Below are 21663 nucleotides of genomic sequence, written 5' to 3' on the forward strand. Positions count from 1 at the left end.
TCCTTATATGTCTCAGTCATCTTACTGATAATGACTTTGATGCTCTTATTTGCTGCTTCAACGGCTCCATTCGTCTGCGGCCTATAAGGAGACGACTTGTGATGCCTTATCTTGAACTCTTCACACAGGTGTAACACATCTTTCTTGAAATGTGATCCATTATCTGAAATCAACTCGTGAGGTACTCCGTATCTGCAAATTATATTGGTACGGATGAACTTCGCAACTGTGTTCGAAGTGATGGAAGCATAAGATGCAGCCTCTATCCACTTTGTGAAATAATCAATAGCCACCAGAATGTACTCATGTCCGCTCGAGGATCTCGGATAAATCTTCCCAATGATGTCTATTCCCCATACTGAAAATGGCCACGGCGAAGTCAGGGAGTGCAACTCTGAAGGAGGAACATGAATAAGATTCGCATAGACTTGACACTTATGGCATTTCTTTACAAATGCGAAGCAGTCTGCTTCCATTGTAGGCCAATAGAATCCAAGTCTAAGGATCTTTCTAGATAGCATCTTCCCGTTCATATGAGGTCCACAAACACCCTCATGAGTCTGCTCAATAAGCTTTGCAGCTTTATCTTCATCAATACAAAGGAGTTGTATGCCATCAAATGACCTTCTATACAGCTCTTCACCGCAAATGATGAAATTAGCAGCTAACTTCTGAAGAGTTTTCCTTTCCTTGCTTGAAGCTTCTGGAGGATGACCATTGCCCGAAATGAGGTTTCTGATATCTGTGTACCAAGGTTTCCATCTGGACATCTAGCTGAAATCTCTATAGCATTTACGTGAGCAGGAGCCCATTGCAGTCTGATGGCCAGCGGTTGAACTTCCATTGTAGCAGAGATATCTAACATCGAGGCCAAAGTAGCCAAAGCATCAGCAAAATAATTTCTGGTCCTTGACAAGTGAGTAAATGTGAGGCTCTTGAATTTCTGGACTAGAGATTCCGAATACATACTATAAGGGATTAATCTATCTTCTCGAGTTTTCCATTGCCCATTAATCTGGTAAATGATCAGGATGGAATCCCCGAACACATCAATATCTTGAATCTGCAAAGCTAAGGCTGCTTCGAGTTCGGCAATATAAGCTTCGTACTCTGCCATGTTGTTGGTGCACTCGAACTGCAACTTGATGGAGATAGGAATGTACTCTTTCTTTGGAGATACCAAGACTGCACCCACTCCTTGACCACGACTGTTTACGGCTCCATCAAAGTACATCAACCACTTGGTGCTGAGAACCTCTTCTTCTTCGATATCCATAATCTCTTCATCAGGGAATTCGGCTTTTAGAACAACACTCTCCTCAACTGGAGCATCAGCCAATTGTTCAGCTATAACCCGCCCCTTAACTGATTTCTGAGTGACATAAGTGATGTCGAACTCAGACAATAACAATAACCACCTTGCAGTCCTTCCTGTAAGGGCAGGTTTCTCAAACAAGTACTTAAGAGGGTCCATTCGCGAAAGCAGAAGAACCTTGCTTGAAAGCAAATAATGTTTAAGCCTCTTGGTTGCCCAAATTAATGCGAGACAAGTCTTCTCCAAAACAGTGTATTTTAATTCATACCCTAGCATCTTCTTGTTGATGTAGTAAATGGGCCTTTCTTTCTTAGACTCAAGATCCTGCTGAGCAAGCATGCAACCCATCGCTGTATCTGTGATAGATAAGTACAACAGCAACGGCTGGCCTGGAATAACTGGCGATAGAACAGGGGGCAAGGATAGGCATTGCTTAACCTTTTCAAAAGCCTCCTGACACTCTTCATTCCACTTCTTCGAGGAATTCTTCTTCAGAAGCTTGAAAATGGGTTCACATGTCATCGTCAGATGTGCTATGAACCGTCTCAGATACTGAACTTTGCCAAGGAAACCTCGGATCTGCCTTTCTGTCTTTGGCGGCTGCATTTCTTGAATCGCCTTGATCTTTTGCGGGTCCACTTCGATCCCTCTTTTGCTAACCATAAACCCCAAGAGTTTCCCTGACGTAACGCCAAATACACATTTACTCGGGTTCAGACGAAGCTGATACTTCCTGATCCGCTGAAAGAACTTTCTCAGGGCAACAGTGTGCTCAGGCCGAGTCTTCCCCTTTACGATCATGTCATCAACGTAAACCTCAACCTCTTTGTGAATCATATCATGAAGAAGAGTCGTGGCGGCTCTCTGATATGTAGCACCAGCATTTTTCAAACCAAACGGCATCACTCTTTAGCAATATGTACCCCACTGAGTGATGAACGCTGTCTTCAACATGTCTTCAGGTGCCATTTTAATCTGATTGTACCCCGAGAATCCGTCCATAAAGGATAAAAGAGCATGCCCGGCAGTGTTATCCACCAAGAGATCAATGTTTGGAAGAGGAAAGTCATCTTTAGGACTTGCCTTGTTCAAATCTCTAAAATCAACACACATTCTGACTTTCCCGTCCTTTTTGGGCACCGGTACTATGTTCGCGAGCCATTAAGGATATTCCACCACTTGGATGAATTTTACTTTCAACAATTTCTTTACTTCTTCATAGACTTTCAACTCCCATTCTGTTTTGAGCTTTCAGAGTTTTTGCTTCTTTGGCTTAGCACCGAGGATTAAGGGTAATCTGTGCTGGACGATTTTCTCACTTAATCCTGGCATATCATCGTAAGACCAAGCAAAAACTTCTTTGAACTCTTTAAGCAGGGTGATCAATTCCCCGCGTTCTTCAGGAGATAAAGTTTTGCCAATCTTTATTTCCTGAATTGAGGTTTCATCACCAATGTTCACAGTTTCAACTTCCTCGTCAAGTGGTTTTGCTCGGCGACTCTCCTCCTGTTGGATCATATGTCTGATTTCAGGGGGAGTTTCGTCGGCATCCTCATCAGAGGGGGAGTCTTGATTGTTATTATTAAGATTATCAGATTTTAGAGCAGATTCAGTAAATGAAATAGAGACATAAATGTACTCATAAGAAGAATCCTTTATTTCATTGAAATTTGAATCAAATACATCAACAGATGAATTACCCTCATCGGGGTGTACAATGAACTTTGGACTCGCTTTTACAGACTCGATGGATATGTTGACACCTGCGTCAACTGACTCAGAACTATATGAGGAAACAGCATCAGGTGCTTTATTGGGAACAAACTTCAACTCAATCTTGCCAGAAAAAGAAGAACCACCACCGACCTTAGGAGAATAGTCCTCTATGGTACCTGCATCAAAAGACTTATTAGAAGAAATAGACTCTGAATCAAACTCGGAGACTGACACGTACTTACGGACGACTGACTCTTCTGAAGGGATTCGATTGTACTGGAAAATGACCTGGGGTAGGACTTGAGAAGTCCAGTTAGTTAGAGGTTCCTCAGCCGGGGTGATAAGACGAGTTGGGTCCAGTATAAGCGGGCTCCTGCCAATCACGGCCACAGTCTGCGACCCTTCTTGGAAAAGTGAATTCAGAAGGCTCGGCTCTATGTGCTTTGCCTAATCAGTCTCAAACTCTGTCTCTACAATCTGCATACCCACTGGCTCATCTTCTAGCTCAAGATCGAAGAAAATCTCAAACCCCGAAAGCATCTGCCCTGTGCTCTCATCCAACCAAAACTCTGCAAAGCCACAGAAAGGAAAGGCTGCGCCTTCTTTTCGGAATCGGCCGTTCATTTTCAAATCAATAGGTGCCATTGGTAATCCCAACCCACGGCGACGGTTTTCTGCCCATTTCAGCATTAACTGCTTCATTTCTACAATTTCTTTCTTTGTAGGCTTGTACCCCAGCCCGAACAAACCATTGAACGCTTTGAACACCGGAAACTCAGTCAAACCCTGATGGTATTTGCCTAATCCAGCACCCGGTATATACCCCTACCGGCGAATCATCCTAATGACATTTGAATTTGTGCTGGTCAGGAAACAAATTTCCTCATTCAAAGCCTCTTTGAAAGTGATCGTAGTCACCTCTAGTGAAAACCCTGTCAAACTGACATCTTCGGATCTTTCCTCAGTTAAGTCCGGAGTGATCTGCCCTATCTCAAGATCGGGATCCCCCTTTACCGTTATCACTCTGTTCCTGAGAATGAACTTCAGTTTTTGGTGAAGAGTAGACGGAACAACACCGACCTTGTGCATCCACGGACGGCCAAGCAACAGTAAAAATGAAGCCTTAATATCTAAGACTTGGAATTCTACCTCAAAGTCCTCTCCGCCAATCTGTATCTCAGTGACCAGAGTCCCGATTACATCTCGGCGAGTGCCATCATATGCTAGAATACCTGGCTCGGATGGAATAAAATTCTCAAGAGCGAACCCCAGGGTTGCTGTGGTGCTTAACGGGCAAACATTCAGCGCAGAGTCGTTGTCAACCAACACCTCTGGCACCTTCTTCTTGTTACAGATGACTGTGATTTTAAGAGGCTTAGTATGGTCTCGGCCCTCAGGAGGTAAATCGTCATCAGCGAATGACAATGTTTTCGCTGCTCTGGCCATGGCTACGAGATTGACAAGCTTATCGGGCGAGGTATTAACAGAAACTTGTGTGTATTAAGCTCTTGAAGGACTAGGTTTTTGTGCTTTGATGAGGCCATGAGTAAACCCCATACCGAGATATTAGCCTGAGTCTTCTTCAGCTGCTTTAACAGGTTCTCATATTCTTCGTCTGCGCTTACTTTATTCTGCCTCTGATTTTCCAAGTTTCTTGCAACCCCTGCCGGGTTTTCTACACTCAATTCTGGTGGTTTGAATACTCGCCCACCTCTGGTCATGTGACGCATCTCGTCACACTGATCATCTAGCAACAGCAGTTCGTCTTCCTCCATTCTGAAAACACAAGGTGCATTACTGACATCCACTTCAAAGTCCTCCATCCTTAGAACATAGGCGGCTTCCTTTATTTTTTCCATATCAACATTCTGAAGCGCATATGAATGGGATGAAGATGACTCAGCGAGTTCAGCATCGTCAAACGACAGCACATAAGGTTCTTTTTCTCTGAATTCTCTGAGCTCTTCATCGTCAAACTTCAAAACATATGTTTTGTCAGATGTAATAGTGCAAATGAGAGCAGAGGGATCGAGGATGGGCTCATCTACAAAGATGGCGTTTTTGGTGGGAGGAGCAACAGCACGGTGGTTGGGGAGAGGGTTCTGAATGATATTCGACCTTTCAACTGCAAGCTCATCTTTATCGATCATGTTCTGAATCGCGTGCTTCAAGGCCAAACAGCTCTCAGTCATGTGCCCCGGGCCCCTGTGATATTCACAGTATTGGTCCCTTCTCCAGCTTACAGGCAGTGGATTAGGTACAGGTTTGACATCTGGAAGTCTGATCTTCTTGTCTTTGATCAATTTCTTAAGTATCATGGGCAGTGGATACGATAATGGGTCAAACTGTCTGAACTGCCTCCTTATCGCCGGTCCAGCAACTTCCACAACAGGCTTGGCCACTGGTCTGGTATAACTGACTGCTTGTACTTCCTTTGGTTGGATCATAGGCCTCTTCCCTTCTCGGACATCAGATAGCGTCTTGGCTCTGAGGCCCTTAGCAATAGCATCCTCGATCTTGGTGCCAGTCTTAATCAAGTGATCGAAGTTCTGATAGTGCTGCGGTACCATGAAGTGAACGTACTGTGGAGACAAGCTCTTGAGGAACAACTTTATCTGGTCTGCCTCTATCATTCTCTGGCCCAGTTGAGCAGACTTGCGCCTCCAGCGCCTGATGAATGATGTGAATGTCTCCTGAGGATTCTGCTTCAGGTCTCTTTTTGTAACCTCAATCCCTTCTTCCATAGAGAATTGTTCGACAAACCGGTTAGAGATTTCTTCCAATGTCCTAATCTCTTCGGGTTCCAACCTCAAAAACCATCTTTTGGCCACCCCTATCAGAGACATGGGAAAAAAATGGGCCATCTGCTCTCGATTTAGGCCATGCTGTTGAGAAAGAGTGATGAACCACCTGACGTGGTTTCTCGGACACCCAGTTCCATCATACTTATCGTAGTCCGGCGCCTTGAACTTAGGTGGGAATATGGCATTGGGGGACATCAGAAATTCAGAAATATTGAATCCCTTGGAGGCTTGAACCTTCATTCTCTCAATGTCACGAGCCATCTTCTCGTACATATCGAACAACTCCTTTTCCTTGTTTACCTGAGGGACAAAATATTCCTCGGCATATTGCTCCTCCTCCAGATTGATTTCTACGGGAGAGATGACTGGTCTAGTGAGGTTAGGAGATATGGCCGGAGGAGGCTGAATGGCGGGATCTCTAGAAGTAGAGACCTTTTCAGTACTCTGGTTCTTTAGATGAGTCACTTCATCTTTCAATCCTGCTATATCTCGACACATAGTTCTCAACATCTCTTGTATAGTTATCATGAGGTCTACTGGGTCAGTAGCCATTTGGTTCACTTCGAAAGAACCTGACGACTCTGGTGAAGAGGGTAAAGGTATCGTTGGTGACACGGTGGGATCGAAGTGACGAACAAGTCTAAACACTGAGGTAGGTCTAGACCAGGTGGGTTTAGCTTGGGTGCCCTTTTTCGAAGCGATGGTTGCTATTTTTCAGAATCCTGGTTGGAAGTTAACAGACTAGAATAAATGATTGACAAATGAAATCAGGTACCTTCCACAAATAGAGAGAAAAGAAAAGAAACACACTTTGCATTTTGATTATATCAAGATAGGTTACAACGACAGCGATTGGCAACATAAAAATTGATGAAATTTTGAATCGCCAACTGTTTATAACATGTATCAAGTAAAACTCTTTTCTTTATATTTTCATCTATAATGAGGCCGGATTACAATCTTTGACTTTGATTATGTTCAAGTAAAACAAATGAAAACAGTAAAGAAATGATAATCTCATGCCGAAGATCCTCATGGTTCACCAATCCGAGTTCTTCGGTTTGCAGGCCCTCCAAATACTCCTCCCTTCCGAAGTTTAGACGCGAAAGAAGATCTTCTCTCCGTGATTTTGTCCCTCCAAGCAGCTACTATGGATGCAATGAGATCAAGAGTAAGGTCTTCACAGCTAGGTGGTGTGATAACCTTAGGAGTACAAGACTTTGCAGTAATCTGACAAGGGAAACACAAATGTGTATAGAAAGATGATTTTTCTAAACCCATAAGATAGACAAATGAGTATGGGTAGGTGCTGGTGATAATTTGTTGACAGGATTGACTCACCCAATGAAATTGGTTTTCCCTTACATTTTGCAGCCAATGGTGCCATTCATTAAGCTGAGGTTGCTTAATCTTTGTCTTCCAAGAAGGAAAATTCTTAAGAGTGTACTCAATACTATTTTGTGGCTGAAGGATAGTGAGTTTCTCACATAGCCACACATATAACAGCTTAGCACATCCGAAAAAATTATCCTGCACCTTTTTACTAGCAATAAGGTCTAAGCCATAAAAGCTTTCGGCTAGCATGGTAGGGACAGGATTTCTCCCCTCATTTATCTGATCTACTATCGTCAACAAAGTGAAAGGGGCGGCGCTGGAGTCTCTGCAAAGGACATGGCGTGCAAAGACTGCAAAGACTAAGGCATTACGCCGACATTCCTGAAAACGGGTGTCAGTAGGATCGACGTTTTTGGAAAACAACTCAATGAGGGTCTGAAATTGCACATTTTTCTCTGTTAAGCAATGCAGAGTTTTCACAATCTTATTTTCGAATAATCTGCAAAAAAGATCATGAGGGGAGTCTATGCTCGAAGGTCGGATCCAAAGTCCCTAAGGAGGAAGCTCTAACAAGGCACACCAATCTTCAAATGTAGGACAAAGTTCAAAAGACCCAAATCGAAAGACATGGAAAACAGGGTCCCAAAATCCCGCAGCTGCTTGAAGAAACACCCAATTTATACCGCGACTATTCAGATGGGTAAAAGAACTGATGAAACGCTCAGCCACACTCCTTTCTTCACATCTTAACAGAAAAGATTTAACAGTCTCAGCTATCCACTTGTCTAACAAATTATTTGCCATGATCAGACCTAAAATTCAGATAGGACAAAGATCAGGAGAGAATGGGGATAACCTTGCATAGACAAATGACCAGGGTAATCTGAAAATCAATTACATTGAAAGGCTGAAATCCGCGATAATGAATTTTTCATCAAAGATGAGAGGTAGCCAATAGATCAGAAAATAGACCACGGCCATAAGATGACAGAAGTATGTCATAAACCGGATCTAAATCTGGTGATGAATACCAATAACTGTACGATCAAGAGGATCAATCATGATAGACCATGGTTATAAGGACAGCGAACGAGCTATTGGCCAGATCTCAAGACAAAATAGGTAGACAAACGAGCACATACCCTAATGAACAATAGATATACAAATTGAATCTATGACACAACAAAAGAATAGATATACAATCAAAGGGTAGCAAATAAAACTGTGGCCACGAGAATGACATGTACAGGCCACTATCCTAGTGAAACTGAAAGGAAACAAATACGACTGATCAAACCAGAAGTTCTCACTAAAATGGGTTCTAAGCTAAATCAAGGCTATACAAGCGAATCGAGACAAGGAAATCTGACTCTAAAGAATAGCCATCATGCTCAAAATGTGTTGCGAAAAAATCAACAGCAAAACGGCTAGACAAGGAAGTCAAGATAAGGTAAACTCATGGTTTAACTAACTCTAAATAATAGCAATCATGCTTAATATGTTCTGCGAAAAATTCGGCAGCATGACGGCTAGACAAGAAAGTCAAGGTAAGGTAAACTCATGGTTTAACTAACTCTAAAGAATAGCGATCATGCTTGAAATCTTCTGGATAAAGTTCGGCAGCATGACGACGCTAGAAAGGATTCCCACAACTCAACCGAAGGTATATGAATAACGGTGGTGAAATCGACTCATAATTGGTAAACGAAATAGGTTACCAAAGAAAGGTAAGCAAATGAAGGACTGACCATAGGTGAGAACATATAATAGCGGGTCAGATCCTGTAACCAACAGATCGAAGGACAGATCATGGCCAGGGTAATGGCGATAAAAAACCACTGACTAGATCTAGATCTGAATAACAAATGGATATAACTGATTGAAAAGAATAGGGAATTCTAACTAAGAGGAGAAACCTAATATATATAATCAGTACATATATATACATATACATATATCCTAACCAGAGGCACCAGCCCTAATCTAATCTAACAGAGTCAAGAAAAGTCTCGACTCAAGACAGACTGATGAGTGTACTAGGACCGCGTTGTAGCCATGTAAAATGAGCTACTCTAGTCTACAAGTAGCACAAAGCTCCTAACTCTAGGCTCCACATGTGTAAGCAACACACGTTCGACCCTTATATGAATGCAATATACTTATATAAACACGGGTACTTCCTAGTTGGGTTTCACTAGGTCAGTAAGTATATACATAATATATAAAACAAAGTAGGGCTCCGGACTCAATCTATCGAGTATTATGCGTATGAACCATACTTAATATGTATAACACAAGTACGCCCCATGTTATACATAATATGATTCATTGCTCATCGGCTGCTGTAGACAAAAGTACGCCCAATGTCTACAGCTGCAGCACCGGCGCATAGCTTAAAAATAGATCCAGCAGTTCCGTCAGGGTAAAGATCTCCCAGTTTGGTACGCACTGTATCTATTTTCGTAGAGCCAATAATAATGAAAAACAATGAAAGAAATAAAGAATAAACAATATGATAACATATGATGTGCAGTGTGTGAATCCCTCGTTTTATTTTTGCAACCTATCTGGTGCCCCTGGAACCTAACAATAGAGTTCCCATTTAAAATAATTTTAGCCCAAACTTCCCCAAAGTTAGTAAAAATGGCATTTTTAAAGAGTTAGGCAATGTTTCAAGAACTCCCCAGCAGAGTCGCTAGCCTGTAGACCCCGATCCTGAGAGGACGAGTGCGGCGAGGGACGCGAGGTCCCCCCCTGCAATCCTCAAAGATCTCCACCTGTGAAGGAGAGCTCTACCAAGGAACTCTCAAAATAGGTGCCATCCTCACAGCATAGCATGAGTGGCGATACAAAATGAATGAGATACATCCTGATCAGGAGCCAAGGCTCGAAACTAAGATGTACCTAAAAATAACTCAGAGTCGCCATCCATGGACACGCCATGGAACCAAAACAAATGCTCTGTTTGCAATGGATAACCAGAGATACAAAAGGTCCGTGCCTGATGACGAATGGAGAATGTCCGAAGAGCGCCCCCAATTCGCCCGAGTGCGAACACTTGGTCTCTTATGCCATTTATTATTAACCTTGAAGAGTTTCAAGCGAAAATCATATGAAATGGGAACACGCATCTCCGAGAAAACGTCTATCTAATCATGCATGTCTCGGAGATGAAAATAAGCACACACAAAAGAACCGAAATAAATGTCACCTAATGATAACTAGGTTATGAGTGACATGCTAATACGTGTCTAAGTTCTTGTGGGCAAACACATGCATGCTACAGCTAAAGGTATAAAGTCTGCACAGGATAAAAATTCTAGAACTAGCAGTTAATCATGAAATGAATTAAGATACAATAAACGAAGTAAAGAATAAACAGAAACGCAGGCAGATAAAAGAAGAAACATGTGAACGAAGTAAAGAATAAGCAGCAATGCAGGCAGATAAAAGAATAAGCATGTAAGAAAGCCAAGAAGTGAGCACACACTATCATGATCCTATGTAAAAATCGATATACAAACATAAATCCCAAGCTCTAACAACAGACCCTAAGACTCTAATGCTTAAGCCCGAGTCCTCGGAATGTCTGATATTCATCCAAAGAAGCCTACGTATCCCCGCCTCCACGAGAATCAAGGCAACGTAGTTCTTCACGCCTATTCTAAGCTATGATGCCTAAGACACCTAGACCTCTATCTTAGACTCGATCTAAAAGACCGGACTAGTTATTAAAACTTCTTGAACGATTATTTAAATTCCAGTGAATTGTAGATTTTAGAACACCCTATATGCCCTAACTAAATGCAGATTAGCCCTAAGCTAATGCAGGTGATTCCTACAACCTATGTGTAACTAGGCTGTATTTCCTAAGGAAAATAAAGGGTTGACTAACGCATCCTATTCTAGTCATCAGTCGGCGATGTGAATCGCCCACTAACCGGACGGAGGCGCTCCTATAACTCTAGGACAAACCCCTAACTCTAAAACAAGCACACAACAAACAGACAACAAATCAAAACAAAACCTCAACTCTAAAACTCTCTATCTAAGACAAAGTCCTAACTCTAGAGGAAGATTTTTTCAAAAAAAACAATGCTTTGGAAGATTTTTGGTATTTTTAAAAAGGGTTAAATGATTTATTTACAAAGTTTGGCTAGACCTGAGATAAGTATCTCAAGCTGCACTACGTACCTCTTAGAAGAGAATCAAGCCAATGTAGTTCGAAACGAACTCTCCTACTACTAAAAATTAACACTCCAAATATTTTTTGAACTTTTTCCAGTTTTCAAATGTTTTTTGGCTTTTTCTGGTTTTCAAATTTCTAATGTTTTTGGATTTTAAAATTCTTCAATGTTTTAGGACCCTTAAATGCTTTCACTCCTACTAGGGAACACGCAAGCATAACCACAAACTAGGGCAAAGCACTGAAGCAAAAGGGGAAACCCCGAATAAGCAACGAGTGTCAAAGACACACGAATAAACCACAAACAAGTAAAGAAGCGTCCCGAGAACAGAGAAAACAATCTAAGATCCCAAACAGGGAAGGCTCTAATAAGACTGAGTTAGTCTCGAATCAAGAAGAATGACAATTCTAAAGGGGAAACTCCTAACTAGAAAAAACACTAAAGAGGGGGGGGATGAGTCAACGACTCTCTAATAACGCTACCAAGAAAAAGACTCGCTCTAAAAGAGGAGGCCACCTAACATGAGGCTAGGTAAGCCTCCTAAATAGGAAACTCTCTACGCGAGACAAGGCTAGTCTCCAAATAGGGGTTCTATAAATGAGGTCAGGCATGCCTCCTATGGGTAAACTATCTACCAGACTAATACAGACTCTCAAAGGGGGAGGCTCTAAACAATAAGGCTTGCCCCCGAGGGAGAAACACCTTAATGAGACAAAGCATGTCTCATAGTGGGAGTTTCAGATATCTCTTTCATTGTCCTTGTAATGAGGGAAAGACTACTGTCATTAAGTCCTTAAAAACAAGCTTTAACACCCACACCATTTCATTTTTGCAATTCCAACTTCAACTCCAATCACAAATTCACGATTCATATTTGCAACATGCTTCAAGACAAAGTGATGCAGAACCAATGAAAAATAGAGATCATTCTCCTATGATCAGCAAGACACAACAAATTACAAAAGATCTATCAATGATTCTAAACAGGGCATATCCACTTATTCTCAAACAAACACAGAAAAAGGAATAACAACAGGTCATGAGAGATTACCAAAAGCCTCCAATGAGAGTTATATCACAACATATCTAAATTTAGAACCCCAAAAAAAAAATGGACTTTACCAAACTTGTTTGAAAAGCATAGTAAGACTGCGATAAACATAATGATGGCAAGCATGAATGAATATAAACAATGGAGTTTTCCAAAGTAATTATTAATTAAATATGATATTCAAGAAAACCAGACCTTAAAGTCTACTTATGAGCCATATTATGACCTTTACTGAGACCTTTGAGAAAATATTTAAGAAACAGAAATAATTTTGGATGATAAAATCAATTTATGTCCACAAAGGTAAAATATGTGTAAGCTAATAAGCTATTGTCATTCATCTATGTGGTCATAATAATTTCTCCAAACATCCAAACTTCTTCTATACAAAGAAAAGATTTCTCCGGATTAAATCAACTAAAAAGCTCTTAAACATTTTCTTGCATAGAACATTCAGCCACGCATAAGAAGCAAATAATTAAAGCTCGAAGATACCACAGCAACACCCTTGATTTTATAAAAAATACTGGGTCAACACAGGAAAGTTATTAATGAAATCCAGTGAATTTCGAATGTGAATAATTTGACCCAACTATAAAAATATAATACCGGCAGGGGGAGATAAAGCTTATCATGAAGATTCAGATGCAAGGTATATATTCGGAACCCAACAAATATTTATCAAAGAATGTATACCAATTACAAACAACACTTTTATTTGCAACAGATGAAAATGCGATATATTTAACTAACTCTCTCCCAAAAATAAAACCAACAATAATCTTATCCAGACCACATCCAAATAGCTATATTATATAGTCATGAAGATTAAATTCAACTTAAGCATTCGAGCCTCACTCAACGCTCAGGAAAGCTGTAATTTCCGGGAAAAATTATCACACATCATTGAGAAATGAACTCTCTTCCAAATGACAATACTCAAGTGAATATGTTTACACACACAAGCACCAGAATATGCGGAATTTGAGACATGGCAAATTCATCACGAATCATGGCAGGTTTGCAGCAACAAATTCCAACTGAAACCACAATTGCCCATAAATCTGGAGAAAATAAGATGAATTCCAAGAGAAAAATTACTATAGATCTTGAGACTAAGCTATAAGCTTCACACAAACAACGCAGGCATAAACGATTGGATAAATCTCCAGAAGAAATTTTCATAGTCCATGAAGAACCATTACAAAATGATAGAAGATCTATACCAAATTCTGAGCAAATTTATAACCATACTATCAGGTGAATCTTAAGAAGAATTTCCATAGATTTCAGACGAATATACAAATACATGTAATCCCCTATACATCGAAGGAAAAATTGCTGCAGATCTTAGAGGAACTATCATAAATCCAAGCAAAACCATCGCCACACAACAATAGTTGAATCATCAAAAATGGTAGCCACATATAGACCATGATTTAGCTCAAACAGATGATCAAAAGGAAGCAAATACATAGTGAAAAGTAGGAATCAATAGTTAGGACAGAGATTACGTGCAAAAACAGTAAATAATAAAATGAAATTTCCAGGGATTACCAAATAAGGGTATTCAAGCTTAAATCGAGACAATGAGATCTTGATCTGTGGGACCCGATCCCGCGAGGGGGGTGGGGCGCGAGCCGCCACGCCTTCTCTTGGTCTCTCGTACCCACACGATTGGCGTGTGCATTTTCATTATCAATTTTAATTCATCTTTTATGTGAACTTGGGATCACTAAGGCAATCCGAATTCCACACAAAAGAGACTGACAGAGTCCCCACCTAGATGTGGGATCTAGGACCCGAAATTAACCAGAAATCTAGACTCGCTACCTGGTTACAAGAATGGAAGGTATGGGGAGTTATCCACCACATGCACCATTCCTGCCCGATAATCGGTCTTCGATTCCAAAAGCTAACTCTTTTAAATTTATTTTAAATGGCTCATTCAACTCTCTGTTAATGTACGAACTATGTGACATGCATCCTACGATCTAATTTCAATGTGAATCCTAAATGTGTATCTTGATTTATTTATTTGTATCTAAGTGAAAGTTCTCCTAAAATTCTAATTTCATGGAAAGTCCTAAGTGATTTAATTAAGCATTTACAAGAAAATTAATATACAAAACACCACAATTTGTTGTGGTGCCGACTCGCGGTTGGTATGCCATCAGACATCCAAGCTGCCTACGTACCCAAGCCTCACTGGGATCAGAGTCGACGTAGTTCGGTGCACCTAAGCTAAGCTACATATGCCTAACTCAACTAAGACACCGACCTAGACGGATTTGACTGTTTCAACAGTTTTAAGAGGAGTTATTTAATTCAAGTTGAGGATTTTATTATCCTAGGATTTCATCTAAGATGCTATATGATTCTTATCTAAATGCAAGTTGTTCCTTAGACTAATGCAGGTTAGCCTACATCCTAGTTTACTAGGCTTGTCCTAGGAAAAGATTGGGTGACTAGTGTAACTAGACCTATGGCACGGTTGCTATCCATAGCAAGCGTACGTGATGAGGCTGGACTCCTAACTCTAGGACTTCCTAAAACCTAAGACTCCCTAAAGCTTAGGACAAGACACGACACCGGTGTTCCTAAATTGGGCTCTAAGGGTTCTTATGACAGAAACCGTGATCCAACGGTTCCCAAAGACACGAGACAAATCAATTTAAGCTCTTGAAGTTAGTTAATTTCAGATTTCAAGGATTTTCAGTTTCTAGACATTCAAGGATTACCAATGGTTCTAGGGTTCACCAATTTCGGCCCAAAATAGCATCCAAGGGAGGGAATCGTGCGTTCTTTCCTTGTGCAATTTAATACTTAGGTTATAGCACCTTATTGCCTGGCATATCTCAGGATTTCCGTGGACAGTAACCTCGGAGCCAACAACGTGCTATAGCTTAAATATTCAAATTGTCAAAGATCGAGTGCAATAGGGATACGATTATGGATGCACTGGCCATTTTTCCAGGAAAATCTAAAGATCCAAAAATTTCTGTTTCAATGGATTAAGGAGTGAATATGTGACAGATATTTAAGGTTCTTTAGAAACTTTAAGATTATTTTCAATTAATTTCAATATTTTAATGGATTTTATCAATTTTAAACCATATGAGTGGTTTTATAAGTGAAACTGTTGCAAACGAATTCGAAATGAGTTGAAATTTCTACAGAAGCAAGATATGATGAGATGTAGTTTACTGAAAGATTTTTGCAGATTTTTACATTAAGCTCATATTTAATTTTGATTTAACAATTAATTGACCAGATTGCAAAAATAACACAGAAAATACTAGAAATAGAAATCTAAATTCATTGAAATTTCTACAGTAATAATATAGAAGTAAAAATAGAATGCGGTGAGGTTTTCATGAATTTTAGAAACTAGTTACTATCAGTTTCGGATTTTTCAATTTTCAGACAAGATTATGAATTAACACTACATTCCATATGAAACTATATCTAAATCACTTGAAAATTTTACAAAGACTATACACATAGAATATAAGACTACTGTAAAAATTTTGGAAATTTTATCTGTGATCTGATGTCTGTAAAAATTCTCCCAAAATCTGATAATGTTCAAAGAAAGCATAAAATAATATACCAAACCAAATTCAAAAATTCTCAAAAATTCATGGTAGAATGTATCAGCATCATGTTATTTTCCCAAGAAATTTCATTAATTTTGCAATTCTTTTAGTATATATTTTATTTTTCTTCGTCGAAAAGATATTTTTGAAGAGTTTTCTATTTTTAAAACATGAATTTCGAGAAAATTACGATTCCGGAAAACGTCCTCCAACCTTGGTCTGATGTGATGAACACAAAAAAAATTTAAAATTCCAAAAAATAGATAATCTTGAGATGGCTATTTTTTCGAATTTCGTAATTTCTCAGCCAATATTTTAAATAAAATTCTACTCTTCACTCAAATTCTAAAAAACCGTTGATCCAATGTCCGATCCGATCCGATAGTTATTTTACTCTATTTAAGTAGAACATCGTATTAAATTTTGGGACGAAACGGATTTGAAACACTAATGCAGATCATGATTTTTAGCTCATACATTTAATATTGAATTAAATTTAATTAAACGCTAAAACCATGCAAAATTCATAAAAAAATGCCAAATCATCTGGGAAAAATCTGAGAATAGTATACTAACCTGTGATGGAAATCCTCGCCGAATCCGAGAGCCGAAAAGTCCGAAAATTCTACCGACACTGCGATCCGATGCTCCCTATTCTCTTTCTTTCCTTTTTTTTTAAATTTTTTTTAAAACCACTACGTAGACTGGCAGCCTTAGCAGTATAACAGGAGCTAAAAACACCTTTCAAGCCGGACGACCACCATAATGGCAGCAATAAATGATTGCACTGTTGAGAGTTTTTTTTTCAAATGAATACTTGCTGCTATCGTGTTCTTGATAAGTTCTGTAATTTCCCCAGCAGATGAAGATCAACACTAGATCACCACAAGAAACGGATGAAGAGAGCATGTTTTATATGGTGTTGCTGCTAGCATTCTTTCTATGCAAAAGGATTCCCACCAAGAGATGCAATAGCGCCTTGCGACGAGAGATTCGGCAGCTGAGAGGTTGGGGTTGAGAGTTTGAGAGATAGAGAATTAGAGAGATAGAGAGAGAGTGATGAAGAGAGATCGAGGGTGATAAAGAGAGCGAAGGAATGAGATAGATATAGATAGAGAGAATGAGAGAGAGAGAGAGAGAGTATGAAAGACAAAACAAAACAAAGAAAAAAAAACAGAGTATAGAATACTCTGTTTTTTTTTTTGTTTTTTTTTTACGTTCGTATTTTTTTTCCTTTTTTTTTTCTTTCACAAAAACGACCTTCTGTTTTCTGTAAAAAAAAAAAAAAACTAGAGAATGCTCGGCTGCTTGAGGGGATGAGAGATGAAGGGGATGAGAGATGAGAGATGAGAGATGAGAGATGAGAGAGTGTGAGGGGCGGAGAGGTGCGGCAGATTGAGAGATACGACAGAGAGATTGAGAGTGAGATAGAGAGGGATGAATATGCTCTGTTTTGAGCGTGAGAGAGGGTGAGCGAGAGAGACGATCCTCTACTCTTTTTCCTCCTTTTTTCTGAGCTTGAGAGAGCGGGGTGGGCTGTGTGAGATGAGAGGGATGTAGAGGGTGGTGGAGGGATCGTGGAAACAGAGAGAGAGGGGAGATGAAAAAAACAACCGACCTCTCTCACGCTGCTGTCCTCCTTCTCCTTTTTCTTAAAAAAAAAACCAGACCCTCTCACCCTGTTGTTCTCCTCCCTCCTTTTGCTGAGAGCCACCGTAACTCCCTTTTTTGAATCCACCCTTACCTTTTTTTTTTTTATCATTATAGAAACTCCTCTTTATGGAGAGTTCGGTTCTCCTCCTTAATGGGATGGCAATTGCTCTAATTATAGAGGAAATTGCCAAAACTATCTGCAGATTCCCAATCATGACTGAGTATATTGCCATTAAAAATCCCTTTTTTTTTTAGAATCCGAGAGTTTCCATCATGAGCTTTCTTATAAAAATAAGAGAGACTTCCAAAATAAAAGAATCCGTTGGGTAGGAGGAGAGAGAGGGTCGGTTGGACTTTTTCCCATCAAATGGATGGTTAGGATCATCCAACGGTGCCGGTTATACAGTTTTTGGTAAATATGAGTGGGGTCCCACCTTGTTTAATGATTAAAAGATGGGGACGCAAACTAGATGGTTCGGATCATTCTATGATATAAGTTGTTCCATCCTGTATTTTTCTTTTAAAAGTACTTGTATGCCCACTTCGTTGGGTGATCAAAACCGTCCACTTGCCGGGATAGGTTGTGCTTAGAAAATCATTTCCATGTACGATCTAAACCGTCCAATTGGTAGGTTACAGTGTGAATTGGCTATGCCCCGCCAATTATTTTCATAGGATGATCCAAACCGTCTAGTTCATTGGCCACAACCTGAATGGGTGGTGCCTCGAAACCATTTTTATAGGGTACCGTCCATTTGGAGGGTCACAATGTAAATTGGCCGCGCCTCCTAAATTGCTTCCACGGGATGATCTCAGCCGCTTAATTGATTAACCACAATTTGAATTGGTCATGCCCCGTGAACTCTCTCAATAGGATGATCTAAAATGTCCATTTGATGGGGCCACTTGACAATCTTGACCGTTGACTGTTGGACTAGAATAGGACTGCACCCCCGCGAACTATTCCCAAAGACTGATCTGAACCGTTCACTTTGACAGGCCATGGCATGGATAACTTGTATCCTCCAAATATCACCCCCATGGGATGATCCAAACCATTAATTTATAAAGCTGTGCCTAAAAAATCATTTTTGAGGATTATCCGAATAGTTCAACTTGATGGTCACAACAAACATTGGTTGCTAAAACGACATCTCTGAGATCTTGACAGCTCCCTTGATGGACATCTTTATGCATTAGATCGGAGTAGGCTCAACACTCATTTTTCATTAAAACCATATGCGAGCCTCCTAGTTGGTCCAAATTTAAGCAAATGTTTAATGCGGGCCCACCGACGGGTCCAAGTTCTCCCTTGCTCGGATTTTCGTGAATAACCCTTCTCAACACTCAGCAGAAAAATGCGAAACATGGCAGAAATGATCGGAAAGATTAAGGAAATATAAGAGACGGACACAGGAATGAAAAATACCGAAGAACCGATAGAAAAACACTAACTTCTCTGTTGACTAAGGCGGAGCAAAATGGGGGTGTCTACAGATGCCCCTCTTTGGTAAAGATGGCGTAGTCATTGAGTACCAAAGCCAAAATGACAGAACCATTTTGCATAGCTTTAATCGACAAAGGACTCTCTAGACACAACGCACCTTAAAATAATGCAAGACCCTAGATGAAATCCTAGAATTGGAATGCAATAAGAAATCCCGCTGCGGTGCCGTTTACAAACGGGCAACGAGAGAATGAGATACCATTTTTGAATGGATTCTGAAGAGGATGAAATACCATATTCATACGGATTCCAAGGAATGAGACATCACATTTGTATGATGCTCAAAGAGAATAAGAGACCATAGTTGTATGGACTCGAAGAGAATGAAATACCGTATTTGTACGGATTCCAAGAAAATGAGACATCATAGTTGTATGATGTTCAAAGGGGATAAGAGACCATAGTTGTATGGACTCGAAGAGAATGAAATACCGTATTTGTACGGATTCCAAGGAAATGAGATATCACATTTGTGCGATGCTCAAAGAGAATAAGAGACCATAGTTGTATGGACTCGAAGAGAATGAAATATCGTATTTGTACGGATTCTAAGAAATGAGACATCACACTTGTATGAAGTTGAAAGGGGATAAGAGACCATAGTTGTATGGACTCGAAGGGAATGAAATACCGTATTTGTACGGATTCCAAGGAAATGAGACATCATAGTTGTATGATGTTCAAAGGGGATAAGAGACCATAGTTATATGGACTCGAAGAGAATGAAATACCGTATTTGTACGGATTCCAAGGAAATGAGACATCATAGTGTAGACACCCCATTTTGTTTTGTTTTAATCAACAAAGAAATTAGTGTGTTAAATCCATGTGAGAACCCCCTCTATCATTGATTTATATGTTTTAGGTCATTAATATATTGATCTGACTTTACGAATCATCAATCAGGACAAAATAAGCTAGGGTCACTTCATAGCCCGGACCCTGATTCCATTCCGAGACCCGATTTCCGTAAATCGTTAGATCAATGGCAGATCTTGACCTGGGTCTAACCATCCAAAACCACCTAACCTCTCCTCTCATCCTAACCATCCAAACCTCACCTAACCTCACATAACCTCTCCTCTCATCCTAACCATCCAAACCTCACCTAACCTCACCTAACCTTACCTAACCCCACCTAACCTTACCTAACCTCATCCTCTCATCCTAACCATCCAAAACCACCTAACCTCACCTAACCTCCTATCCCATTCTCCTATAAATACCCTCTCATCCCACCATCCAAGAGAAGAAAAAAGAACCCCTCTCTTAGAAAATTCATCCCTCTCCCTCATCTCTTCAAGGGTTCGGCCATCCTTGCCGGATCGGGTGATTTTATACGTTGGGTGATATATATCAAAAGCAGTCATTATCAAGCAAGGAATCATCTTCAAGGAATTAACATCAAAGAAAAATCAAACACAAAGTGGGTTTCCAAAGAGGTAGGCATTTATTTCAATTCTATGTAGGGTCTGTTTTCATGCATATCTTTTACTTTAAAAGAAAAACCATGTTAGGAAGCATGTAGGGTCCGTTTTCCCCCTGGTTAGCCTCTGGTTAGACCCTGGTTGCACCCAGGTTCGCTGCTGGTTGCACCCAGGTTCGATGCTGGTTGCACCCTGGTTCCCTACTGATTCGCACCCTGGTTCCCCTGCTGGTTGCACCCTGGTTCCCTACTGGTTGCACCCTGGTTCCCTGCTGGTTGCACCCTGGTTCCCTACTGGTTCGCACCCTGGTTCGATATTGGTTCGCACCTTGGTTCCCTGCTGGTTCGCACTCTGGTTAGACCCTGGTTGCACCCAGGTTCGCTGCTGGTTGCACCCAGGTTCCCTCCTGGTTGCACCCTGGTTCCCCTGCTGGTTCGCACCCTGGTTCCCTGCTGGTTCGCACCCAGGTTCGCTGCTGGTTGCACCCAGGTTCCCTGCTGGTTGCACCCTGGTTCCCCTGCTGGTTCGCACCCTGGTTCCCTGCTGGTTCGCACCCTGGTGCACCCTGGTCCGCACCCTGGTTTGTACCCTGCTTCCTCCTAGTTAGACCATGGCTAGTCTCGGGTTTGCTCCTAACTTAGACCCGACTCACTTGACCCTAACCATTAACCCAATCCAACCAAGTAATATCCCAACACAATCCGAGTCGCATGTCTGAATCCATTTGGCCGAATCTCATAAGCCCGCCCACTTTGAATTCCGAAAATTCAAACCCTTGATGATTCCTATATGCTCAATTCTTTGATGCAAATTCCCAATTCCAAAATCCCATTGCTAGATCAATGTTTCTGAATCTCAAGTCCAATGCTCAAATGCAAAACCCGATTCCAGATACAAATACCAATTCTGTCTTCCAAAATCCAAGCAACCTCGCCAGTGGAACTACGTGTGGCTTGATCCCCATCACGGGGTACGTAGGCAATTTGGCACTCCCAAGTTCAGTCGCACCTTTCTCTATCTTTCCCATTCCCTCACACTATTCATCATCTCGATTCATCTCGTGTCTCTC

General features: G+C 40.7%; 1 protein-coding gene across 1 annotated transcript; it reads right to left on the bottom strand.

The window, feature by feature from the left end:
- Positions 1–3856: 3856 nt before the first annotated feature.
- LOC143855751 (uncharacterized) lies at positions 3857–6387 on the bottom strand. The gene is made up of 2 exons (XM_077365824.1): positions 4591–6387; positions 3857–4201 (listed from the first exon to the last, which is right to left on the bottom strand). The coding sequence occupies exons 1-2, from the start codon at positions 6385–6387 to the stop codon at positions 3857–3859; spliced, it is 2142 nt and encodes a 713-aa protein (XP_077221939.1).
- Positions 6388–21663: the final 15276 nt, after the last annotated feature.

The sequence above is a fragment of the Tasmannia lanceolata genome, unplaced genomic scaffold, assembly GCF_043159265.1.
Source record: "Tasmannia lanceolata isolate RefF3 unplaced genomic scaffold, GAP_Taslan_0.1 ptg000023l, whole genome shotgun sequence".
NCBI lineage: Eukaryota > Viridiplantae > Streptophyta > Magnoliopsida > Canellales > Winteraceae > Tasmannia > Tasmannia lanceolata.

Bases quoted from the DNA above. Each gene is read 5' to 3' on its own strand.
- LOC143855751 (XM_077365824.1), bottom strand. From the start codon at position 6,387: ATGGCTACTGACCCAGTAGACCTCATGATAACTATACAAGAGATGTTG. The intron at 4,202-4,590 runs GTATGGGGTTTA...ACTGAGATACAG, and splicing joins AGACTCAGGCTAATATCTCG to ATTGGCGGAGAGGACTTTGA.